Source organism: Solea senegalensis, linkage group LG2 (assembly GCF_019176455.1).
Source record: "Solea senegalensis isolate Sse05_10M linkage group LG2, IFAPA_SoseM_1, whole genome shotgun sequence".
In the NCBI taxonomy this organism is placed as follows: Eukaryota; Metazoa; Chordata; class Actinopteri; order Pleuronectiformes; family Soleidae; genus Solea; species Solea senegalensis.
The window spans coordinates 6,473,264-6,500,111 of NC_058022.1; the positions used below are offsets into that span (position 1 = coordinate 6,473,264).

A 26,848-nucleotide genomic window follows, 5' to 3' on the forward strand; every position below is an offset into this window, starting at 1 on the left:
AGGACATCCCCACGATTCCCCAGAGCTTTTTCCCCCCTCTCACACACACTGTCTAAATTAAGAAGCGATCATCACCGACAGAAAGGTCAAACTATCTTCTGGAAAGTCTATTTCACAGGAAAAAAAAGTCACAGATTTAAAAAGGTGCAAAATACAGAACTAAGCACCATCATGTTGGACTAAATAAAGGTGATCGTGCACAGACCATTTATTTTCTTATTTTATTTTTGGCATTTTGAGGCCACAGCCTAGGAGGGCTTTCTTTGGAAGTAAAAACATTTTTTTGCCACCATAACTATTGCTGTGTTCACGCTTAATCCGCAGATGTGTAATCACAACAAGGAAAATCATGTGTAGGACATCCTGAGCTCACTCAAGCTTTTGGGAAACACATTATCAATATGACAGGGGAGTTTTCAAACGAGTGTGACGTCCAAAGAACCAAACCAAAGAATCTCCAAAAACTAAAGAATCAAAACATTAGGAGAAGAACTTGTTGACATAATTGTTGTGTGATCCAATTTTCAGATATGATAAAGCTGTTTATAAAACTCCAGTCTGGCATTATTGATGTCTGAAGCACTTAAGAGGAACCTCTATCTGACTCACACACACACACACACACACACACACACACACAATCCACTTCCCCTTCCTGGGAAAGTACAGGATGTGGGGATGGAGAACTAAGCACTTTTTCCCCCCTGCACCCCAGTTGCCAGGAATGCTTTATGGGCCATAATAATACTGGAGTTCTACCGCCGGAAAGACGGCTCAATTCAATCAAGCAAGTCACTGCCTTGTAAAGTCATTACACTTTGTGCAATGTCATGCGTTCTGCAGCCAGTGGACAGTCCTGCGCTCTGTCCCGGTATCAGAAAAGCAGCCTAGCGGAAGCACGTGTGCCTGCTGTGACACGTCAGCGCCTATAAATAGTCAACACCAACTAACGTAAACACTTCACAGAAATCGATTAGCGACACATTTTCAAAGATACAGATACAGCATGTTGTCGTTGTTGACTCGTGCCGTCGGCACATATGGAAATAAAAGAGCGGATTCCCTTTCTGGTTGAATTTGCACTGGAGGGGATGAGATTGCAAAGGACACGAGAAAAGAAGATGAAGAGATTGTAGGGAAGGGAGGCAAAGGGGAAGTTGATATCAGGGTGGAACATCAAAGGAGAAGTGCAAGTGACCTCACTGATAACATCTCCTGCAACTATTTTTTCCAAGAAATGCTACAGGGTGGAAAAAATAAACATATGCAAACAGGACAAGCTGAGAAACAAGTGAGTGGAAAGAGATGACAAAACAAGAACAGCAGTTTCAGCGTGAAGGAAGTGAGGAAGCAGGAACTACTTTTAAAGCTGTCAGTATGCACTGAAATAAGCAGAGTCTTACCTGCTCAGAGGCTGAGGCTGGTGGGATGGAGAAGTAAGGAGAGTCAAAGGGTCCCGGGGTGGTCTGGGAGGCAGGAGGGGGTGAGGTGGGGATCTCGGTCCGGCTCGGAGCAGGGCTGGAGGGTCCAGGAGTGGGGAGGAAGGATGGAGTGACAGGGAGCAGGGAGACGGGGGAAGCTGAAGGGGGGGAGAACAAACGCTGCTTGCCTCCTCCTTCCCTTTATCTCTTCTCTCCCTCCACCGAACACACACACACACACACTCCCTCTCTGACACACGCGCTCGGAGGCAGACCCCAAAAACCAGAGTCACTCAGATAATAGGCAGAGAAAGAGTCTTTACACATTTACACACTCCACCACAGGGAGAGGATGGGGCGAGCTCTCCTCCCACTCTCCTTTCAGGCAGCCAATGGGAGGCTGCAGAGACGCGTCAATGAGCCAATAAAAAGCCGAGGCAGCCAGTGCCTTGCCCCAGCCAATAAGTGCAATAGCTCATATCCAGTTGGAATAATTACCGTATATGAAAGGAAAGCTTCCCTTCTTTGAAGGACAGAGTGAGCGTTGCACTCTAGCCAGTGAGCATGATTTAAAGCCACCACAGACATTAGAGTGATTAGATTGTGGACCACTTAAGCCAGCACAATATCCCAGCATGCTTTTCCACAGACCTGGCAAAAGCCCTGCAACTGCACAGGAGTATCACTCATGTGTGGTCATAACACAGACCACTAAAGGCTGACTGGGTATCAAACTTCAATACTTAGGTGGTATTAAACACTGAAAAAAAATGTGTGCTATTCAATATCAAATTTCAATGCATAAGGATTTAATCTTAACAGCATCAATGAGCCAATAAGCACGCAGCATCATGCTGTTTGACCAAGATCTAACGATGCTTGTGATTGGCCGACTCAAAGCAAGCAGGAAGTCACGACGTGAGACTCATTCCCTAAAGGAAAAGAGGAAGTCAGGGCTTAACATGTGAGTGTGTGTGTTTAATTATACACTTAACCAACAAAATGAATACAAGAGCAGAAAGTTGTTCTGTGTCCAACTAAAAGAAGATGATCCGAAATTTACCATATTTTTATTTACCAGATTTCTTAAAATTGGTAAAATTGAGAAAAGGTATCATTCAGGAATCAATGTCCAGATTTGCCGTACACAGAACATTTAGACTCTTGGTCTGCTGCAGCCTTCATCAACAACTCTGAACACACAATAATAGAAACAAAGAGTGAAATTTCACCAGGTGCTGTTGCATGCATGTTCAGGAGCGTATACTTCACTTGAGGAAGTCCGAGACATCCAGAGAAACACAATCGATGTCTCTGGCAGGCGCGCAGCTTAACACATGATCAATGGGGAACTGTCAGGTTGAGGAACGAAGAGCATGTCATGGTTATTCTCGTCATGCTGCACAGGGACGCTTTATAACGTTACATCAAGAACAGAGAAGAGGAGCGGGCACTTTGTAGACTTTCTGTCAGAAAACATGAAGCTGTGACTTGCTGAAAACAGAGATTTTCTCAGATAAGTCTCAGGGGCCATCAGCTGTTGGGGAAGGCAGTTTTTTTTTTACACTACTGCAAAAAGTGTAGCTACAATCATCATGTGCTGCATTTCCGTCATGGTACAGTTCAGTTTGGAATGGAAAAGCCCTGGGTCAGCACCTTTACTTGGTAGGCAGGATGTGCGCTGTGCCCAATGGCCAAGCCAGCGAGATACATAGCATGACATTGCACACAACTGACAACAATAGAAGAACCTCTTTTTGTCTGCTTGGTTTGTGGCCGTTTGTCTCAACAAGACTTCAAGCTTTGTATGAGAACGGGCATTAAAAAAAGACCGGTCACAAGGGAGTGATGTTTTTCTGTCAGCGATCATGGGTTGCACCGTACCGTTTTACTCCAAGGGAAGGGTGCCAAAAATGGAATGGTTGAGGCTGGTTATTTTGGTACTAATTCTTATTATTTTAGATGTTCCTCATGAAAAGAATCAGAGAAAAAACGTTGTTGGAGAAAGTGAGGAAGAGGAAATGATCGCCGGCGCCATTGAAAACAAATGCACATGACCAGAAGAGGGAAAGGGAGGGGGGAGCGTTTTTACGACAATGACGGTAGTAACAGTAGACGATGGATGGATGTTTACAGTGGTGTCATGAAAAGATATCACCCCCAATGAAATGTATCCAGATTTACAATCATGACTGTGTGCACCTCAGTGCTTCCGATCAACAGAGAACCTGAAAATCACATTCTGGAACTCATTTGAAAAGGAACAACATGACTAAGGCAATCAGCAGGTCTCCAATGGGACAAAGAAAACTCGTCAATGCAGAGTGACACAGTGACGCTTTTAAGTTTTAAAAGGCTGCCAGACATGAAGTTACGGTGGACTGCAGAGAAAAATCACTGACGCCTTCATTTTCATTGTCACACTTTCAATCTTGTATAGCAAACAAAGACCCTGCACACTCACTGACTGAACTTGTAATGATAAATGAATATGCAACATTTTAGTGGTTTATGGCAGTTGGAAGTCATCTTGTAGAGGACATGCAGATCCAAAGACACACCAAACATTTACCAAACAATGATCAGGATTACTACTACTTTGGAATGCATCCATGTCATGTGTTGAAATGCTAAATATGTTAGCATTCAAACAGATCAGGATATTATTGTACGAGATTCCTTTCTGACCTCATACTGTGTTGTCAACTGTTGTACACATACACTGTAGTGAGAGTGAACTCTGATAAGCGGAAAACTAACTTTACTTTAACTTATTGACAGTACTACAATATTAAAGCTAGTGCCTGAAACTACAGGGAAGCTAGAAATTGCAGACTACACCCCAACCCTCTCCGATGGAAGCCAAGTTGAGGAAAGAGCACAGTGAGAACAACTGTAAAGAAAACACTAAACATTATCATGAGGAGCCATCCAATAACCATGAATTATTCTACTTGGTCCAAACGAAATGAATGGCCATGTTTATTACAGTATTATGAGAGCAACAGACACCAATATTTTCAACTTTACTTATTAATGACTCTCGAGACGGGAAGATCATTTAAATAAATTAAGATTAAATGTGTTTTAGAAACAAACTATAGACTCCAGCTTTAATCAAACAGTCTTTATGGATGAGATGTAGTGTAAAGTATGTGATTTTTATCTTATTTAATTAGCAGTCGCTATAAACGCTGTGATGCATTGAAATGGATACAATAATATATGCATCAACAGGTTTTTAAGAGTCTTTATTTACAAATGTCATGGATATTTTTAATTGGGTTACCAAAAACTGTTGAAAACGGTTTTGTTTCTTTATTTAACTGTTTGCTTGTTTTGATTCTAATTAAAATACCAATTTAACTTAACAGCATTTATGTGCTTTTCCCCTGGTTGTTGCTGACTATCCTGCATAGATTTTGAATACTGCTTAATTATTAACAACCCTCCGAGGAGTTAAGAGGAAACAGCAGATAACGTGAACAGAGAGAAAACATTTTCTTCCATTAAGGTAAAACTGTTGCATGCCTGGGGCCCTGTTGTACAACACATGACATGACGTGATGTAATTGCCCTTTAAATGATAGTTTTACAGAGGCTTTTGGAAATCAATAAGGTCATCGATACCTGGTGGTAATCTGAGATGAGACAAAACATGCTCATCCTCATCAAAATTATGTATACCCTCTTGACACAAACCTTCCTGACACAAATTTTAATCTACTACGAGACTTTGACTGGAAATTATCCTGCGAAAGTTCCTAAACTGACAAAAACACAAAACAAAAAAAAAGACAACTATAGCAAGGCAATCTATTACGATGGGGGTCACTGATTCCAGAGGCAGCGTTGCCATTTACAGTACAGCATAGTTTTACAGAACGATGCTGATATGGCCCCCAACTGCGTGTGAGTGCAAGAGGAAGAGACATAAAAAATTCATTAGCAGATGGAAGGAGATGTCATATCGAATATGTAGCCTGCTGCACTGATGGCTAAGCTACTGAGCTGTATGAGGGTTGGTGAGGTGCATGGCTGCGAACTGGCGCTGTGGAACTGACCTGGGTGAATTCTAAATGGCACCATCACAGAAGACTCATCGGGAACTCACAGGGGGTCCAAAAATGATGTAGTTTATCATTTTTTTTAAAAAAGGGTAAAGATTTAATATGATTTGCTCATTGATGAAAAGCTACTATACATTTATTCCGGGCTGCAGGATTTTGACTGAGACTTATGTCAAAGGAACAGTTATGTTTTTCCTCCCTCTGCTGCTAAATGCCGTTTTCATAAAACACGCACTAAAGCCAAATGTACACACAAACACACTCATGTCATAAATTAAATTCCATTAATTAAAAGGAAATGCAATGAGTAATGGAACAATTACGACTGCAGTAAATCAGGTTAAATTTCCACATCTAGTCGTTAACCTGTCCTTGAAGACCGTTTGACAGGCAGTGCCTTTGATTTATACAGAATTTACCAGGACTGCAACAGTTGATAATTAACCCACAACTAAAATTAATCTGCAACTATTTTGGAAATCACTTAATCTGTGTGGGGACACACGGTGGTGTAGTGGTTAGCAATCTCGCATTGCAGCGAGAAGACCTGGGTTCGAGCCCCGGTTGGAACAAGGGCCTTTCTGCATGGAGTTTGCATGTTCTCCCCGTGTGTGCGTGGGTTATCTCCGGGTTCTCCGGCTTCCTACCACAGTCCAAAAACATGCAATGTGGGGATTAGGTAAATTGGACACTCTAAATTGACCGTAGGAGTGAGTGTGAGAGTGAATGGTTGTTTGTCTCTAGTTGTGTGTGGCCCTGCGATGGACTGGCGAACTGTCCAGGGTGTACCCCGCCTATCGCCCGATGTAGCTGAGATTGGCACAGCACCCCCCGCGACCGTCTGGTGGAGGATAAAGCGGTTAGATGATGACTGACTGACTGACTTAATCTGTGTGAGTGAGTAACAAGTTCTTTGATTTAAACTTCTTAAACGTCATTATGCTCTGGTTAGAGAACGTCGTTGTTTTGAGGTTTGATCAGCATTGATTGATATTTTAGGGACTAAAAGAACAAAATAGATTAACTGCGGACATCATTCCAGTTCTTTTCCAAATATATGGAACAGAGTAAAGGAGAGTATGATGTATGACCAAGTGGCCAAAGCCTATCTGCACAATGCCAGGAATATCCTCTCTAGATAACATCCCTCCTCATCAAATATTTAAAGTCAGGAGGGGGGAAAAAATAGACTTAAATGCCAGTGGATTCACGGGGGGATTTAGAGACTGGGGGATTGTTGCTCATTATCTATCTAAATGTCAGTGAAATGTAAAAGCCTTGCGGTAGGACTTAAGTACTTCAGTCACTACACAAATGTTGCTTCAGGTCCTCTTCATTACCCTTTAATGTGTGTGTGGGGGTGAACTGTTGGACTACTATGAGACACAATCCATTAAAGTGGTGACACTGGAGGACGTGATGGCAGCCCAGTCACGCTGCGCTTCCTGTATGAAAAAGGATTGAGGTTGGTATCGCAGTAACATGAGGCATCTCCTCTCTCAGATTTAACACACTGGGGAGGTTGCAAAGTGAAAGTAGTGGATTTAAGTTAGCGCAGCAGCAGCAGCCGGTGAGTCACCCGACGTCACATAAACACAGTCCAGAGATCTGATAAGTGTGGCTTTCCGCTCCCACTCGATATCTGCTTGTCACCTCGTTGTATAATTACTGTCGCCGGATCATTTCATTGTACTTAGCTATTACTTAGCACCCACTAAATATAGCTTCCCCCAGGCAGCCAGCGTGATAGCACTGCGCAGCAAAGCCAGCTGTGGGTCGTTACATCCCGACCACCCCCTGCCCACTCTAACTGCAGTCAGTCAAGACCTAAATGGATGATATGCCACTCAGTGAGTTAGTTTGTTTATTTTTTTTCCTGAAGATTTACTCAAGCGGGGACAGTGAGGGATTGGACAGGAGTTATTACGCTACTTTATTTTCTTCCAAACAGGGAATTATTATAAGCCTAATCGCTCTCGTAAGGATGCTCGGTGGGCCAAAACGCCTAAGCGGCAGATTTGATTACATTGAGTGGGGACTGTCTGTATTTACTGATTATTTTTTTTAGGGAAATGTAATTTTTTTTTTTCATTAGTGTTGGCGAATGGATAAATTTGGGTACAAATAAGCCACACTCGATTCTCAGTTGACATACCGGCGAGGATGAACGCCTTCAGGCTTCACTTATTTAATGTAGAAGTTTACAGAAATGTCAAAGTGACCCCAGCAAAGTTTGCTCTCCAGGATTCAATTACAGGACTGTCGATCACACAAATCCATGAGATTATAAGTATGACAACATTCAAAAGCAAGCAAGTTTTTATGTTCACGGGTTCTAAGAGTCTAAACTAACAGTATTTTATCATGCTGATACAGTAAAAAGTATGTAGTGGATCATTTTTGATACCATGTTGTCCATTTCATTCTTCTTATTCACACAATACGTAATAATAATGTGCATAAAACAAGCTTTTTCTTTGAATATTAAAAATAGGTAGTGTGTCTTACTGTTATTTATTTTCTCTTGCATTCCTAAAAATAACTCAAGTCAGGGAACATGTTGTCATATATGCACTTAATCTGAAATCTTATAACAGCAACTGACTCACACGTCAAAATACAGCTGCAACTAATGATTATTTCCATCGCCGATTCATCTGCCAACCAACATGATTTAATATAAATTATTTATTTGTTATATGGAGCAAAGAAACCAGAAAATATTGAAAACTTGTTGCTGATAAATTAAGTAATTGATTAATCATTGCAGCCATAGTTCAAACACTCCTAAATTTGTTTGTTTGGGTTTTTGCTCCGTGTTGTAATATGTCACGCCAGTTTAACTGAAACAATTTCACTGTTTACATTCCATCTTGTGCTGTGTGATAATAAAATTAAATCAAATGAAAATACTGACACATTTCTCATTATTAGATGAGGCTGTCTCGGTATAAGAGCGCAGTAACTTGTGAAGATGGCTGCAGAGAGTGCAATAACTAATCAGGATCGACTCCTTCTGCGACGTACAGTTACAGGATCGTCTTTGAAAACAGAACTGCTGTATACTGTTGATCTCTTCTGAGAGCTTCATGGTATACATATGCATGCTTCCTTTTGCATGTAGACCTGCCCATCGTTCACGGACGACCTCAGATCGCTCCTCTCCATATCGACTTTTCTCTTCACAACAACTATTTTTGAATTACAAGCTTAAACGCACCCGTAGCTGGTTTGTTTTGGCATTTCGTACTCAATGTTTATCTTTATTTCTGTCATACGCATGTGCTAAAATAACAGCAAGAGGGGGGAAAAACACTGTGCTGCTGCTGTAAGCCAGAGCCGTCAGGACACTAACCCATTAATCCCATCATTCTCATCACTACAACAACTCTTATCAATTGCAGGCACAGCTGCATCCAAAATTTGCTCTTTATTTTAGGTTTTTACAGTGACACAGATTCCTGAGTCAATGAGGATTGTAACTTGTACTTAAACTATAGTCAAATGAGTTCACACAATGCCTATTAGGCCCATCAGCTCCACCGACTCACTCAGTGTTCCAAAATATAGCCGTGTTTGGATCGTCTGTAGCCCGGCAAGCATGCCGTGCTGCATACAGGAGGTCAAGACAAATGGACGCAACACTGGACACTGCACAAGTAAAGCGAGACAGCTGCAAACAGGTTGGATCATGACTGAAAACACTAATAAGAATGTTTCAGAAGGGAATTCTACTGATTTAAAAAAATCCAGTCGTTCGACCATCCACCTCTCACTAGCTGCCACTGTATACACACAAATGCTCCCTCAGCCTGGTCTGATAGTATTGCTTGACAGAGCCAGTTTTCAGATACAGGAAGCAGCATACAAAAGTTATACCACCAAGCCCAAACAGAGGCAGAATAATATCAACAACAAACAACAAAAAAATGAATTACATCCCTAAAAGTTACACACTCCTGCATTAATATGTCAGAAAACAGGGTGAATAAGAACATTTTTCTTTGGCGTGAATCACACTATTCTTTATGGACTACAGTATATTTATCACAATAATTTATCATGCGGTGTGAACACAACAAAAAGTAACTTACTGGCTGTAGAAAAATGTAAAAAAACCCGCTTAATCTTACATTAAAACGTATCAAAAGTCAGAGGTCTTTAGTTGATCACCTATGACTAAGAATCCTTCCCCTTACCCTGGAGGTTGGCAGATTAAAAAATGATGAGGAAGAAAAGAAGCTGTGTGAATTATGTGTTTTCTGTGGAATTTATTATGAGCATTTTCTTCTGTACTGATCTTATTTTGAGGAATAAAGAATACCTACACTGAATGTTGGGCTGCAATGATTAGTCAATAAATAAATTAATTGGTTTGAGTGTGTTTCTAGATAATTACAACAAGCTCTGTTTTTTTTAGCTTCTTAAATGTGAATATTTATATATTTATTTGCTCCACATAACAAAGAGATCATTCAAACTGATTAAAACTGGTTTGTGGATGAAATATTTGATGAAGATGATCATTTTGAGGCTTGGAAGACAGCAATCAACATTTTTCTGATTTTTTTTTTCATAATTTTACTAACCAAATAACCAATTGAATCATCAAGAAAATAATCAACAGATTAATTTTGTTAGATTGTTTTTGTTGTTTATGAACATTACTTATTGTGTAGTTTGTTTTAAATGGGTTTTATGAACAATTTTGTTCAAATTATCCTGTTCTGAGGGGCATCGACACCCAAATTGAGTGTAAATTACAGATTTACTCAGTGTGTACATACACACTTACCTGTGTAGTTAGGCGTTACGATCCGGTAGGTTTCATCTGGTGCAGCACGTGACGATGGTGATTCGTCACGCAGTCGCGCGCGCTTTAAGAACATTTTCACTTGTGTTGTATCACAAATTCTTCAGAATTACGTTACAGCTTGTTTATTTATTTTTTTACATGAACGCCGCGTGTAATTCAAACTACAAACTATCGCAACAACCTGCAATTAACTGTTGACTTCTTCTTCAGCCGCCATGTTGTTCCTCAGTGATTACACGTCACGTGACAGCCACCTGTGTGTTACCTTCAATGTCACTGGGATCTCCCAGTTTCTTTCTTTTTCCCTTAACTTACGTTTTCTTTGTCTCACGAATTGTATATCATTTTCTACCTTGGTATAACACTTCCTTACTTACCCAGTCCACTTATTATTGCTATTATTAGTGGCAGTAGTGTTATTATTAGTAGTAGTAATAGTCGTAGTAGTATTGATTAGCGGCTAGCTTTATTTCCTCTTAGTAACTCTACATAAATTAGCTCGATTTAGAATATTTCATGTAGTATAGAAGCACAAAACGGGGTCTAAAATTAATATAAGACCTGTTTACACACTGTACCTTAAAAAAGTAGTTTAAAATTAAAGTATATTATATTTAATATTCATCATACACATGATGGTCAACGTCTTTGTTGCGCCACATCTCACACTCACTGCTGTCCAACCGTGTTGTAATCTCATCATGGACAACATCTATAATAATGCTTATTATTTAATCTAAATAATTTGTAAAGAAAATGACAACCCACACATACTGAATTATTATACTTGGTGGGTCTCATCCTCACAGTTTGGGCTTGATATATTTTCGCCTGTTTCATGTCACTGTGTGAATCCTGCAAATAAGTGAGTCACTGCTTCTCCCCAGTGGACAAAAATAAAAATTAACTTGACATTAAAAAAAATAACTGCCCTTCCAAAAAAATATAGATATCCAAGTATAATACGCAATAAGCCCTAATGAGTCAGATACTAACACCTTAGCTAATTGAAATTGTGGCCATATAATTTTAAAAGAAGCACCAAATTAGGCCAACTCTGAATAAATCAAATTAATCTTCTTAATCAAGTATTATCTTGAAATGCCTCCATACTGCTACTGTATGTTAAAGAAGAGATTTAAGGGGTTTTCATAATCCATCGCCAAAAAGACTGGTGACCTAATTCAGTTAAAATCCACATTACTTGAAGATCTACAGCCAACTAATCAAGCTGCAGTTTTACACCCATGTTACACACTCACATGGAGTGAATACACTGAAATTATTAAAACCATTTCAATCCTAAAGTCTGAGGAGTAACATTTTTCTGCCTGGTCAAAATAAATGTCGCCAGTGTTTTCTTGGTTGCATCCCATGTGAATCATGTGTTCGTCTTAAATGATCCTGATTGACAGTAACTGCCATGAGCTACACAAACCAGCAGACAAAAAGACATCTGATTTGAAACCACAGTTGGAGGTGGCAGTGACCACAAGATTAAATAGAATGACTATATTGCTGCATTTTCCAGTTCTACCACTGACTGACATGAGGATTAAGCTGCAAACCATATACATCCGTCCATCTTCGACCGCTTTATCCCCACATGAGGGTCCTGCTGTGCCAATCTCAGCTGACAGGGCGATAGGCCTCTCACACTCAAACACCCACTCTCACAATCGCACCTATGGTCAATTTAGAGCGTCCAATTTACCTAATCCCCAAATTGCGTGTTTTTTGGACTGTGGGAGGAAACTGGAGAACCCGGCGGGAGAACCTGAAGCCAGCCATGAAGTGAAAATACTGTGTATGCAAACTCAATGGGAAAATGAACCTTTTTCTCAACTGCTTGTGAGTAAACATTTCCTGGAGGTCTTCAGGTCTTCATCAGTCGAAAAATGGACACTAGTGTGATTGACAGCTGGTTTCGTCCAGGAGCCTGGTTGCAGGTGACGACAGGTTGACACTCGCTGCAAACAGACTCACTGTAGCAGTACCATGACATATATGTATTTTTTGGGACATTTTTTGGGGATATTAATTTCCCCATTTTGGTGATGTTTATTTATTTATTTATAGTGTAAGGTTATCCAATTTTCCTCCATGATGGCCAACAGTACATAAACACAGTCCAATAGAACGGAGGTGATGATTTAAGTGAATTATCGTACAGATGCTGAAGATTAATAGATGATGTATGACGAAGGTGTCACCGGAAAAGCTGATTTGTGGCCGAGTCGGTGCAATTTAATCCCTGTGGGCAGAACATAAAGCTGCTGGTCAGAGCTGCAGGAGTGAAAGCATCCAAGGTCAATCACAACCACGAGATGGTTCCATTTGTTTCAACATCAGTCACCACGCTGTGGTTGAAAAAGACTTTAATTCAGTGCTTGGGAGAAACAGTACAGCACATTTTTTGTTATAAAATAAAAAATAAAAATGGACATCCACAGGTTCAGTCAACACATTTAGTAGCACTAAGACCAAGTTAGTCTCTGAAATTCAATGTGAGGCTTTTTTTTTCTATTCCCTAGACCATTAGCACCAGAATCATTTCCACACAACTCACGGCTTTCAATTTGAATTTGAATTTTGGGTGAAGTAAAAGCATCTTAAGTCACAGTAACAGTTACAGTCCATATGTGAGGACTAATGCTTATATATATATAAAGAAGAAGTGGTAAACATGTGTATGAGTGTATTGCATGATGCAGTCCTGGTTCTGTAAAAAGGAACAGTTTCTGATCAGAAGCTCTTTTGAAAAACAAATAAAAAATTAAATTCTCTGTGCTGTGCTAGAATATAAATGAGGGTATGGAGCTTTTTTTTTTTCTGAATTTTTTCCCCAAATCATTTTCTTTTTAACTCATCCTTACATAACTTCATTTAAAAATAAATATCTATTATCATCTTTAAAATTTAAAATAATCCTTAAAAGTCTGCTGTACCCCGTCATAACCCACAATTCTAAAGATGCAATTGTAAAAAAATGGAAATGATCCATACCTAAAAATTAAACAAAAACAGGATGGATATAGCAATTTTAAAAACAATTCAAAATGTAAAACATTGATAACATCAAATAAAAACAATAAAGAACATACAACAAACATGTAATATACAGAATTAAAAAAAAAAAAAAGGATACAATTTGAGAATGTGTTAAACTTCTCTGCTGTTGTTCCACCTCTTAAAAGGTAAATATTTGCCAGTGCCTGAAGAAAAAGGAGCAGTCAGCCGCTCTCTGTTCAACCCAACTCTTTGGTGAGGGGAGGAGCAGACGATGCAAAGTGTCTCTGCTGGGGCAAAGAGCGGCGGGACCAGTTCATCAGACGCAGCGTGTTCACAGCGAGTGTGAGCAGGGAATCTGCTGCTTGGACACTAAAAACTGTGTTTAAGAGGGGCCCAGAATAAAACAAACAAACAAACAAAAAAGGATGGATGGATTTATTTTTTGGACTGTGTGATGAAGGCATTCTCAATGCAAAGGACGATGTATGAGCCGGAGCAGCTGCTGGACGTCTGCTGCAGGATGTGGCCGCTCTGGAGCGCTGATGCCAGACCAGTGACCGCGCGGTCACCTGCTCGCCATGTTTCACAGTAGTGGTCTGTTTGCCGGTGGCCTTTGTTGTCCGATCCGTGCCAGACCATTTTCTCTGGCCTGTGGCAGAACAAGAAAACCAGCGGGAAGGTCAGAAAATGTGGAATTATACACTGCATATGCTTCACATTAGGTGTTAATTCAATAACTGTATGTACTACGATATCATTTTCTTCAATTTCAGTAAATACTGACATAGTTTATACAATTTTGACATGTAACACATAATTATTATGAATGTTTTACCTCAAATGTGAGAAATGTTTCACTGTTTAACTGAACTTTCACTCAGTAGACAGACTTTTACTGTGATAATCATCAATATCTGATTTAAAAACAATCATGGTGATGAGATTTTTGCATATATTTTCCTATTGTATAGTTAAATAGTAGGTACTTGAGTGTTTTGTTTTTTTAAAGAACTGAAACAAGTTTTGTGATTTTTCAGTTTTTAAAGGTGAATATTTTCTGGTTTCTTTGCTCCTTATAACAAAAGAAATCATAAAAAAACTGAATCATTTTGGTTTGTGGACAAAACAAGACATTAGACAGCATTACCTGACGATTACTCGATGAATCGATTATGAAAGTGATCGTTAGTTGTAGCCCTGAAAACTGATCGTTCAACTCTGATTCAACACAGGTTCATAACTACAAATGTCTCACACTGGACTTTTATATGAACATGAATGTCCTCTGAAAAGCTTTGCATGTATACTTGAATATTGCTTGATTTGCCTACAGTTGGGCTTGGATGACTTCCCTGCCCCACAAATTCTATTAAAACTCAAACATGACAGCTCGCACTCATCTCAAATGGTCACGTATCATTGATCTAGGACCATAGACTGAGGTGACACAAGTCTGATTAGAAACAGTGGATTGATGATCAGATTTCTGTGTCCTGGAAAAATGTGATCTACAGTAAGTTCGACGTTAAAAAAAAGAAGAAAAAAAAAGGTAACATGGTAACATGAACAGCTCTGTTCCTTATTGGTGTTTTTGACACACTCACCACGCGCTGTCCCTGACGATGTCTCTGCCATCAAAGGAGTAGATCGGTATATTCTCACTCATTTTGCTCGCATCGTCACCAAAGATCGAGTCCCAACTGCTAAACAATACTTGGTCCTGAAAGGAGGAGACAGAATCATTTGTGAAGACATAGTAGTAAAACACAAAAAACTCTCCTGGAGCCAGTGTTTGTTTCCCAGCAGCTACATTTTACACACTGTACCTTTAAGTGATCTACACAGCCACAGGATTAATCAAATCGTGTCAAAAGTTCCTGTTCAGCCTTCACGGACCGACCACTGAAGTGCAAACAGAACCACCAGTGTCCCGTCGCCGCCTATGACTCAACAACATCTCACCTTGAGATTCAGGATGGGGAGGTTCTCCCTGTCCGACCTGCGGACGATGGTGTGCAGGTCCTGGAGCTTGGAGGACAGGAACGCTCTGAAGGTTCCCTTCAGGCCCACGGCGCGGGCCTGCTGGAAGCACAGGAAGTCTGCCCCGCGGATTCCTCGCATGTTACCAGTTTGGGGAGCGTTCAAGGCGATGAGATGCAGCTGTGGAAAGACACGTTGATATTAGACATCAGTCACATAACGCTCTGACTAAAGCCGCAACATGGACAACTAAATTAAAAGCTGTTTTGATTACTATTTTGTTTTGTACTATAGATTATTTGAATCATGCCTCTGTAATATTCAGGGAAATATATGATCCAATAGTCTTGTGTTTTAAACAGAGCTGTGTTTTAAAAGACATCTAGAAGATACTCTTGGCTACTTTTTTGTCGATGTTATTATTCTGCCTCTAACCCTTCAAGTGAAAACAGGCTGTCAAGCAATACTATCAGACCTGATAAGGGGGTGGTTGTGTGTATACACCAATATAGACGGGAGTAAGACGTGTTTATATCCCATCAAACTGCTTTATGACTGGATTTTACGAGCAGCAGAATTCAATTCTATTAATTTTTGTAGAAATGTCTTTGTGTTTTCAGTCAGTTTACAACCGTCTCGCTTTATTAGCCCCATGTTGCTGTTGCCTCTGTCTGTCTTGACATCAAAACAAGAATCCCTTCCTCTGTGCGGCTCAGTAATGTAGTATCTAAACATGTCTATAGCGAGAACCACAGATTTACATATGACAAAGTTAGTAAGTTGTAAGTTTGGAAAATGACTTGCTACTACTCACTCCTGATGCTGATGCTGTGTGCACATGTACTCCAGGCTGTGGCAGAGGCACACTGGGTCGTCTCTGTGGCGTGACGGGGAATCTGTTCTCCGTCCTCTCGGTGACTAATGTCCCATCCGTGTGGCCGGTGTGTCTGGGGTCTGGGAACCTGGGGTCGTACTGTGGGGGAAATCTGGGATCTGTAGGCGGCCGCGGCGGAGGCTCGATGGGACGTATGGAGGAGCCGCCCTGGGAGTAGTGACCGGCTCCGTTGTTTTGGGACTGGTCCTGGGACTGAGGATACAGGATCACAGGCGGCGGCTGGACCTCTGCCACCTCATTCTCCTGCAAAGAGAAACCAGTGAGAAAAAGAGGGTCAAGCTCTATTTTTGTTAGCTTCTCTTTTGTTTTGTTTTCGTAGAGTTTACTTACCAGATCTCTAAAGAAGGGTTGGTACACTCCCAGCTGAGAGAGGAGGGAAATAAAGTTGTTCATCATGGAAAACACTTTGTGACATCACAACTGTTCCACAATACATACAAGATACTTAGTTACAGGAGACACCTCACTCTATCTTTTTTATATTCAAAAATGTAAATGTTTTCAGGCATATAAGAGTATGTGAATATGAATAAAACATTTACATTTGTCATAATTCTGTGAAGATTTTGCATAACCTTTCAACATAAATTAAGAAAACGCTTGAAGTGAAGAATTACAATAAGCTGCTGAACAATAAATAGGTGAGCAGAAACAGCTAAATGTGTTAAACTCATTTGAGTTACTGGTGCAGGTTATTAAAATACTAAAATTTTGGGGGACTGTAGCTCTCTGTGTTGATATTCTCCCTTCAAATGAGCACAAAACAGACACAATCCTGTCACTGTCCTAGGAGAACGTCCGAGAGGAGGGCCCCGTTCTCTCTGAACTAGTCAAAGTCTCCCATGATGGAAAATAATTTGCAGAATCTGTAAATCATCGCAAATCATAGTAGAAGTGTCATAATAATAACACCGTAACAATTCTGGCTACAGTATCTTTAGATAACTACCAATAAGGATGCCTGCCAGAAAATACATATTTATTCATTAATCTGTGTGTATCTCTGGTTATGTGAAGTTATTTTGATGTATTTTCCCAAATTTGATAAAAGGAGCAGCTTTAAAGTTGGGCTGTATTAAAATTCCATGGTATTTACCACTGCTTTAGTAACCACCTTAAGCTATGAGTTAAAAATTCAAAGCACTTCATAAGACGACGAGGAGAGAGAAAGGGAAAAAGCAGATTGCCGTACCATGACTTGCCGCAGTCCATCGCGTACTCTTAAATAGAGGTCTGCTTTGTCGATGATGTAGATGAGGCTGCCCTCTGACTGACGTCTGGCAGAGGCAATCATGGTGTCATAGGACCTCAACACTATAACCTGTGGAAAAACACATGTGTCTGTGATTTATTTGATGAACTTATTGCAAGTGTCTGCTGAATATTCACATTTATTAAAACAGAGTGATGGCACTTACACTAGAGGAGTGACCGGGAGTTCCAGGTGGACCTGGAGGGCCTGGAGGTCCAGGGACATTGACGGCTTTAAAGCAAAACAAAAGCTTGTTAATGATAGCATGTAAAAAGTCACCTCTATTTCAAGTGTAGAAGGAACTGCGTGAGTGCACTTACAATGATTTGGCCTGTACGCTCCAGGAAAAGAGCCTGGAGGTCCTGGAGGTCCAGGTGGTCCAGGAGAACCTGGGCGTCCATCATAACCTACGCCTGTTGGCCCTGGTGGACCCTGGGGCCCAGGGGGTCCAATAATAGAATCTCCCTTTGGACCCTTACAATAGAAAAAGAGATGTATTACAAGGTGCAGTGTGTAATATTTGGGTGAAATTGAATATACTATAAATTCTGAATACGTCGGAATAAGTGTATCAGCACTTTAAAATAATTTTAAAATAAATCATTGGGTTTTTTAGAGCCAACTGTGACGCAAATAAATGGCAGAAAAGTGAAAATGATTTGGAGGTGAATTTCTATGCACTCAGTTCACATCAAGCATGATGTGATTAAGTGAATATATTATAAAGACCGGGGGGGGGAAACAGCTGGAGTCAGCGTCTAGCAATGATGAGCTGACGCGCCGTGATTTCACTGAATATAAAGAAAAAGAAAAGAAATACCTGACACAGCTGACACTGAAGAAGAGTGGAGAACTCGCTCGGTTCAGGAGCGTAAACTTTACCATTTTAGCACTGAAGAAGGGACTCTATAGGAACATCTACAGATGTCCTCACAGATGTTCTATGTGGTCTAAGTGTAGGCTTTGGCCCGGGAATACTCTATGGACTGAATCCAGGTTTCAAAAATATCAGTAAGTTCAAATTAAACAAAAGGTTTTGATTATTTATATTTAAAAACTGTTTATATGCTGAGCGCAGGTTGTTTTTGGACTTTCTCGAACACAACGTTATACTCTCAGTACTCACTGTTAGGCCTGGTTTCCCGGGAGGCCCCGCTGGGCCCTGGGTTCCTCCAAAAAGTGGGTCATAATATCCACCACCGGGCTCTCCCTTTTCTCCCTTCACACCTGCTTCACCAGTCTCTCCCTTCATTTCATTCTGTTGGAAACAGTTTAGACATTAGAGTCGTTTTCTTCCAGTCCCTCATCAAACGAATACACCTGGTGGTATTGCCATTGTCTTGTTTACCTTGAATGCATAAATATCAAAATTTGAAGCTGTTCCTAGTGGGAAAAGAAACAGATATTTTAGTAACTATGACTTCAAAGCAGCTATTTGTATTTAATAAAGATGCCATGAAAAGGGGTAAAGATTTACCTGGGATTCCTGGAATTCCTCTGTCGCCTCGCTCTCCTTTTTCCCCCTTTACTACAACAAAACATCACATTTATCACATTTATCCCTCAGGTGTATCGGACAAACTGTGCCGTCATATTTATGATAGTGGTGACAATGTTTTATCAGGACATTCTCCATAAATCTGGTAAGACTTGACAACTTAATCTCTTGACAAATTAGCGTACAAAGGATTTCCTCCAGGCTGAATCAAACTGAAGTTAAGCCAAAACTAAAGGCTTTTTTCTTTTTAATCTTATCTTTTCCATTCTGAATATCTGTCAGTCTTACATTATCATGTCTTAGGTGTTTGTGTATGTGTGTGTATGTGTGTGTGTGTTAGAGGAGGCTATACCTTGGTAATTCCTTGAAGTTTCATCATAGCGCTAAAAACAGAGAGAGAAAAAGGCTCGATGACACCAGAAGCAACAGAGTAAAAATCCAAGATAAAGTCAGAAGCTTAAATTTAAACTATGCAAGGACGAATTAGGCTTGAAAGATGATTTAAATATAAAATGGTTCTTGCATGAGACAACTCACATTGAAGCGATCAAGAGGAATGGGAGGTCCAGGAGGTCCAGGTGGCCCAGGCGGTCCTGGAGGACCAGGGACACCCTGATGAAAGCAGAATGATTCAGTCTTCATATGAACACCAGTTACTCTGCACTATCCAGCCAAACCAAAAGTGTCTTCTCACTGATTTCATGACACATTTTTTGCCTGAGGGCTAAACAAGGTGGTGTCAGATTGTGTTTATAATGCTAATACTTACTGGGTAGCCATAGCCAGCGCCACCTGAAGACTCTCCTTTCTCACCCTTATATCCATTTACACCAGGGCGACCCTGATGGGAGAAAGTCATTGATTACACGATTGCACTGAAACCATGGGGCTAAAATGCAGCAACATGAAAACTTGTTCTCATTTACTCTCTCACTTGACTTTATCAAGTACGTCTCTAAAACCTTTGTGTGGTCAGTAGAGATGGGACAATATAATGTTACTGTCTTTTATTGAAACAGGGTAAGTCGTTATTTATTATTTCAGGCCCAGTTATTTATTCCTAAAAGACACTGAGCTTTCCTGGACTTTGTCATATTATGTATATATGTACATATTTAAAATGTAAATACAACACTACGTATTTGACCATTTATTTTTGGATATTTTGGAGAAAGCAGAGCATCCCTTGCTGTCATAAAACCAAAATAGATGTTAGAGAGACTGATGAGTTCAAGAGCCTTCTTGCCCAGAGTTTGGTAGATGGACAGATCTCATATTTGTCCAAACTTTTATCCTTTCATGAAGTTGCTGCTCTCCTGGGAAAACTCCAGACTGCAGAACTGGTTTTATATCCCTCATCTCCGCCTCGCCACAAAATTTGATCATGGAGAAATGACAGTAACTCGGACCACCAGAGCAAAGTCGGTATAATTTTTAAAAGAAATTCTCAATAAAATGTAAAAACATACACTCCCGTGGGGGTTTTGTCAGTGTAGAATGATAAATATAAATGATCTTTCAATCGTTGAAATTTAAACTGTGCAGGTGCCAGTGTAAAATAAAACTAGAAATGTAATATTATATTCATGAGGAAATAAACCAAAGTCAGACACCAAGATACAGTAGATTCACTTACAGGTCTTCCAGGCATTCCAATTTCACCCTTGATGCCAGGAGGCCCGTACTGGCCCTACAACAATAAATAATGGAATAGAGGACAATATTAGTAACAATAACAGTGTTGGTACATCTGAATATCTTAGATAGAAATGCTTAGACACTTACAGGCGGTCCAACAGGACCAGGAGATCCATGGTCTCCCTGTGGGTGTGAGGAGAGAGGGTGATTAGTTACTGTAACTGTAACAGCAGAGTGCACAACTTTAAAACAGTCACACATTTAAATATAAGAAGCTTATATGATTCTTTTTTTCTGAGAGACTCACCTTCAAACCTCTTAATCCGTCCAGATGATGAAGATTTCCGTCAGGTCCGATGACGACGCCTGGCTCACCTTTCTCACCCTGAACACGGAGAGCGACAAACAAGACAGACTTAATGACATGTTGCGCTGACGAGGAGTCAGTTTAGATTAATGGTTGGAAATAAAAGGCAATAACCAAAGTTTACCTTCACTGCGTAGCCAGGCAGACCAGGGTCACCTCTGTCACCCTTTGGTCCGACGGGACCCTGCAGGATGAAAAATGGAAACGTGACATTCATAAACAAACTCAGCTGGAAAATAATTTGTCCCTCTAGATTAGTCCAAGCTACAATAATCCTTCATTATTGTGGATTTTTCCACTATAATGCTGCTATACATTTTTATGAGCTATTATAGGTCATTTAAGAAAAGCTTTCACAAAAAGCCTCATGAAGCTGATCACTATAATAAGCCTGAGAGCAGGGGTGTCAAACTCAAATGACCTGGGGGCCAATGAGCATATAGTCTGGTCAAGCGGGGGCCGACACAGAGGAAAAAAAGTGGAAAAAACAACTATTTAGTAGCCGGTGGGCAATATAAGATATTCATTATGATATTAGACAGAAGTGCTTGTTTCGATATAAAATGATTCACAATAAAAACATATTTATGATGCACAAAAACGGAGAATTAAATTGAAAATGAAGCAAATATTGACGAGAATAATTGTGATTAAAACAGCTTAAATATATATGATTTCATGTTGAGTGTAATACATTTAATAAAGCAATAATTACAACCCAATGTCTTATTACTATTATAAAAATATTGCCGGCAAATACATTTAGTCTAATATTCTGTCTCTATTCCAACACCTTGCACAGTGGTGGGCGGGCTGCATGTAATCGATTGGAGGGCCACATGTGGCCCCCGGACCACCAGTTTGACACATGTGCCTTAGAGCTTCATAGTTGTGTAAATATAAACTGTGCTTACAGAGAGCAGGACTTCTTATACACATGGGGGACAGGACTTCAGTGAAAAGGTCTGGGTGGAAATTATGGCCACTCTGTGTTGTTCTTTATATTTGCTGTCGAAGCCTGTGTAGCTCAGTTGGTAGAGCATCAGACTTTTAATCTGAGGGTCCAGGGTTCAAGTCCCTGTTCAGGTGCTGTACTCCTCTTGCGGAGCACCCTCTTATCTGGAAACATCATGTTCAAGGATGTTTGTAATCTAATTTACACAGGTAATATCATTATGACCTGGGATCTCATACAACAAACAGACAAGCCCAGCATTCATGTAAAATGCCAAATGATAGCAGGAATTAAAATACGCTGAATGTCTAAAGCACGGGTGTCAAACATACGGCCCGGGGGCCAGAACCGGCCCGCCAGAGGGTCCAATCCGGCCCACAGGATGAATTTGTTAAAATTTCTCACTAATCTAAACGTAATGTCAAATGCTCCAGATACCCGTGACTAAATGTTTGTGCCTTTATAGATCCAGTGTGCTGTGTAAATAGTAAATTTAGGCATGATATTGTTGAAATTGCACTTATATTTCTCAAGAAATTTCATGTTTTGTAAAATTATCCTTCATTAAATGTAAAACAAAGGAGAAAAAACAAAGGAGTTCTTGTTGTTCATAGGTTATTATTCTATTATTTTGCTATTTTTACTGGTCCGGCCCCCTTGAGATCAAATTGTGCCGTATGTGGCCCCTGAACAAAAATGAGTTTGACACCCCTGGTCTATAGGCTATAAATCCACTGTTTGCGTGACACGTTGTAAGATAAATAATGTTTGCAGCAGACAAAGGATGGATTTATAAATGAAGAATAATAAAGGGAGTTATTGTTGATAATAAGCTTCATATATACAGTATAAGGCTATAAAACACAGACGTAAAGTAACACAAGGAAACTTACAGGGAATCCAGCTTGACCAGGCAAACCAGGTCCGCCCTGTGCAGGAAAACGAAGCATGAAGCCATAATTCAACAACTTTACACAACATTTCAATCACTTTCATCAGATCAGACGTTATTGAGAACATGCTAATTAATCTTTATAGCTACTCCAAACAACCAAGGACACGTTGATTGCATGTTTCACCATGTGGTATAATTGTGTCATTTCCCAGTTAATCAACCACTTTACAATAATTATAATCGCTATATCAGTGTTACACAGAGGAACTGTGCACAAATGACCGCGTCGCATTTGCACTCGAGACGTTATGTAACTGTGCAGATGTGAATTCATACCTGAGGCCCGACACCGCCGACCACACCGTCTAACTACAGGGACACAAACAGAAAGAAATACATTAGAATAAAGAATAAAAGGAATAAATTAAGATAAGCTGTAAACTATTTTGAATACTGCAGAATAATGTCCATATTCTGTGTGTTGTTATTTGAACTTTGAGGAACAAACTGGAGCTCACAGGATTTTTGACCTCCGTTAATCTATTTCCTTACAACACAAAGTTTTGTTTTTTTTGCAGGAGTAATAAATGACCATATGATTTAATATTACTCACATTGCCAGATGTGGAATAGATGATTTGTCCTGGAGGTCCGGGGGGGCCTGGTGGACCCGCAAGTCCGGTTCCATCACGACCTGCTTCACCCTAAAACCATCACACCACATCAAAAACAAACGGAAAAGAAATCCAAGACATCCAAGAATTATTATCACCAGCTTATCGACACTTTGCTTATTGTATAAACAAACAGATATTCAGGGTTTCAGATGATACTCACCCTCTCTCCTTTGTCACCTTTGTCACCCCTTGGCCCCTACGCAATTCAAGAAGATTTACACAGAAAAATCATTTAATAAAGATCCACATTCCACACGTTTTCTAACAAGCTCAAACAAATAATCGTGCAAAGCTACTCTGTTAACTTACAAACATGACATGCTTTGATAACACTGTGTCCTCACGTATCCAGTGGGGCATGATGTATTATTTTTTTTAATGTGTGGGCCACATTCAGAGGGGAAATTACTTCTCTTTTTTTTTACCTGAGGTCCAGGGAAGCCATCCAACCCAGGTTGCCCATCTCGTCCAATGGGACCCTCAATGCCCTTCAGACCCGGCAGGCCGGGGAATCCAGGTTTACCCTGAGGCGGTACGTACAAGTTATGGAAAGACCCACTTAAATTCCTCTGTTTTGTTTCAAATTCAACACCACAGCATATTATAATTATTAATAATTATATTTTGGAGCAGAACGTGAATTTAATTGTCTAAACAGGGACATGGGCCAAACCAAACTTCTACAGCTACATTGCTAATGTAGCTTTTTAGCATTTCATCTCTAGTCGTTTGACAACAAAGGGCATCTTACTTTCAGAATATAATATCCACAACACGATCACATTCATTATTTACTCACCGGAAGTCCAGGTAAACCAGGCGGACCCTGAAAGCACATAACATACGTATAACTTCATTGTGTATTTGAAAGTTCCAGCAAAAAAAATATTCTGGTTAAATAAGCAAGTATATAACTGTATAAAATATTGATTTAGAGTAAGTGACACTTTCTGATCTATTCCTTTAAAGTTGCTGATTGGCGATTTGAGACTCAGTGTTTGTTTTATTAAACTTTTACAGGATATTAAATCTCATTTAAGTTGCTACGTAGCTCTGACCTGTTTTCCTTCCTGTCCTCGGCCACCGGAACGTCCGTAGGTGAAACCGCCACCAGAGCCTTCCATGTCATCCTTCAAATGACAACAAAGATTTGAAGACAAACAAAATGATGATGTACAGTTTATTTTCAACAGGACTGGTCGTGTAAATGTTCACCACCCAAACCCTGGGAAAGAACTTACAAAGCCAACGCGATAACCTGGACCAGGAGGTCCGGGAGGCCCAGCTGGCCCAACTGGTCCCATCGGTCCTGGCAGACCAGCCAGTCCAGTCTGTCCTGGAGGTCCAGGAAAACCAGGGTCCCCTTGAGCTCCCTGTAGGAAGATGAAACAGAAGTAAAATCAGCGTTCAGAGTACAAAGTGCAAAACTATTAATGCCCGTGTCATGCAGCAGTTAGTAACCAGCACAAGTAACATTCAAGAGTTCAAACAAACACTGCACAGACAATCACACTTGTTTCACTGGGGACCAAATATGTCAATGGAGGTTAAGTCAAACCACAGTCAGATTAAACTTCACATCTTCAAGTACTGTATGCAGCTGACAACATTTGACAAACGTCTGTATTATTATTATTAGACAACGCAAATCCCCTTTTTGATATTTGACGTGTACCTGCAGATGGGGAGGCTTAGGAGAGTGGGAGGAGGATAAATAGTGAGGCAGCAGATTGGTAAGAAAAGAGAAGTAGGAGTTTGGCTGGAGAGATGAAAGGATGGGAAACAATTGAGAACGGAGTGGATGAAAAGTGAGCATCAGCAGCAGCATTGACTTTATTTATAGATATAGGATTATATGGAATAAAGTCTCCACTGCTGGTTGCAGCACGAGTAGAAAGTCACCTTCTGTCCCACTGCTCCTGGAAGACCCAGCTCGCCCGAATCACCCTAGTGTAGGGGAAAGAAGATGCTTTCAAACTGAAATTCACATTCTCTTCACTTTCTAATAGAAAAATACTAGTGTATATATACATGTATGTATATATATATATATATATATATATATATATATATATATATATACATATACATATAAATATAAATATTTATATACATATATATAAAGTTATACAGTTATACATTTTCCCATTTTTGAAGAATATATCCCTATGAATGCATCCGTGGTTGTGCTTGTGACAAGAACCAGGAGAGATGTTCACAATTCTCTGCGGACACGTGAGGCTGAAAGAATGGGGAAAACTTCAGTGGGCTCCCGACTTTGCACTCATGGGATTTTATTACAGTATGTACACCTGTTCAGCTGCTTCATGAAGCATATTTCTAACAAGCCAAACACATGGCAGCAACTCAGTGCAACTTTAAACATGTCGACATGGTCAGGATGAGCTTCTGAGTGGGGAAAAGGTGATTTAAGTAACTTTGTACGTGGCATTGAAGCTGGTCTGCTATTTCAGAAACTGCTGATCTACTGGAATTTTTTCGTGCACAATCATCTCTAGGGGGTTTTATGGTTTAAAAAAGAGAGAAAATATCAAGTAAGCGGCAGCTCTCTGGGCGTAAACATGCCTCGTGGATGGCATGGATCGCAGGAAAATGGCCAGAAATTATAGAGATACTCCAAAAAACACCAGTTTTAACTGTGACTATCTCTGAACACATGCCAAACCTTGAGGTAAATGGGCAACAGCAGCAGCAGAAAACCACACCAGGTGCCACTTCTGCCACTTTATTAACATGCTGAGGGCAGGTATGTGGGATGGGATGTGATGGGTCTCTATCATGTGGTAAATTGAGGAGATGGGGTAGAAACAGAGCATCAATACTCTCAGCAACAGGTCGCGTCTACACTATAATCAGTATTAACCAAGTTTATGGATTGACTTTCAGTAAAGCTACACATTAGCATTTGGTAGAAGCCAAGCTACTTTTTTTTGCAATCAAAATACCTTTTCTCCCTTAAGACCATGAGTTCCCGGAAGGCCATCAGTCCCTGGTAAACCGGGCAAACCCTGGAGACCAAAAGATTTGGTTTAAGTAGGCAAAAGTTGTTGATTTGGATAGTATTCAATCTACAGTTCAATTTATAGATTTATTATCTAGCCAGTGGTGTTAAAAAACAACAATATCAACACTTACAACTTGACCGGGTGCCCCATCCTTTCCTGGGGGTCCAAATGCACCAGAACTCGACACCGTACCAGCTGTGGAGGGACCAGGAAGGCCGGGGGGACCGGGAGGACCTGGTGGCCCAGGTAGTCCCTAGAAATAGAAATGAAATTCAGCAACCATCAGCCTTTTTTGCACTTTTTAGAGTCATTACAAACTTGATAGAAGACAATTAATGTCACACAA

The 26,848-nt window shown here is 40.3% G+C and overlaps 2 protein-coding genes and 1 non-coding gene across 8 annotated transcripts in view; 1 reads left to right on the forward strand and 2 right to left on the reverse strand.

Moving 5' to 3' along the window:
• Positions 1-10,454, reverse strand: part of pcbp3 (poly(rC) binding protein 3) — a 60,045-nt gene extending 49,591 nt beyond the window's left edge. For 2 of the 3 annotated variants that reach the window (XM_044019436.1, XM_044019434.1), the window contains exon 1: positions 1,404-1,722. The gene's annotated coding sequence lies outside the window, so the exon portion shown is untranslated. Of the gene's footprint in view, positions 1-1,403; positions 1,723-10,286 lie in introns of those variants that run through there. The other variant, XM_044019435.1, reaches the window with a different exon arrangement.
• A 3,286-nt stretch (positions 10,455-13,740) lies between these two features.
• Positions 13,741-26,848, reverse strand: part of col18a1a (collagen type XVIII alpha 1 chain a) — a 70,134-nt gene continuing 57,026 nt past the window's right edge. For all 4 annotated transcript variants that reach the window (XM_044019075.1, XM_044019073.1, XM_044019074.1 and 1 more), the window contains 29 exons: positions 26,633-26,755; positions 26,443-26,505; positions 25,379-25,423; positions 24,718-24,849; positions 24,535-24,606; positions 24,276-24,302; positions 23,902-24,000; positions 23,637-23,672; positions 23,414-23,503; positions 23,136-23,168; positions 22,798-22,833; positions 21,074-21,133; positions 20,890-20,967; positions 20,730-20,765; positions 20,581-20,634; positions 19,714-19,785; positions 19,482-19,556; positions 19,297-19,327; positions 18,924-18,974; positions 18,795-18,829; positions 18,573-18,704; positions 17,767-17,920; positions 17,613-17,677; positions 17,387-17,515; positions 16,525-16,557; positions 16,114-16,437; positions 15,282-15,479; positions 14,924-15,039; positions 13,741-13,968 (listed from right to left, as the gene is read on the reverse strand). In XM_044019075.1, coding sequence (XP_043875010.1) covers positions 13,755-13,968; positions 14,924-15,039; positions 15,282-15,479; positions 16,114-16,437; positions 16,525-16,557; positions 17,387-17,515; positions 17,613-17,677; positions 17,767-17,920; positions 18,573-18,704; positions 18,795-18,829; positions 18,924-18,974; positions 19,297-19,327; positions 19,482-19,556; positions 19,714-19,785; positions 20,581-20,634; positions 20,730-20,765; positions 20,890-20,967; positions 21,074-21,133; positions 22,798-22,833; positions 23,136-23,168; positions 23,414-23,503; positions 23,637-23,672; positions 23,902-24,000; positions 24,276-24,302; positions 24,535-24,606; positions 24,718-24,849; positions 25,379-25,423; positions 26,443-26,505; positions 26,633-26,755 — 2,613 coding nt within the window. In that variant the 3' untranslated portion in view covers positions 13,741-13,754. The remainder of the gene's footprint in view (positions 13,969-14,923; positions 15,040-15,281; positions 15,480-16,113; positions 16,438-16,524; positions 16,558-17,386; positions 17,516-17,612; positions 17,678-17,766; positions 17,921-18,572; positions 18,705-18,794; positions 18,830-18,923; positions 18,975-19,296; positions 19,328-19,481; positions 19,557-19,713; positions 19,786-20,580; positions 20,635-20,729; positions 20,766-20,889; positions 20,968-21,073; positions 21,134-22,797; positions 22,834-23,135; positions 23,169-23,413; positions 23,504-23,636; positions 23,673-23,901; positions 24,001-24,275; positions 24,303-24,534; positions 24,607-24,717; positions 24,850-25,378; positions 25,424-26,442; positions 26,506-26,632; positions 26,756-26,848) is intronic.
• On the forward strand, positions 21,966-22,038 carry trnak-uuu. The gene has a single exon. It is a non-coding gene; the product is annotated as a tRNA-Lys (tRNA).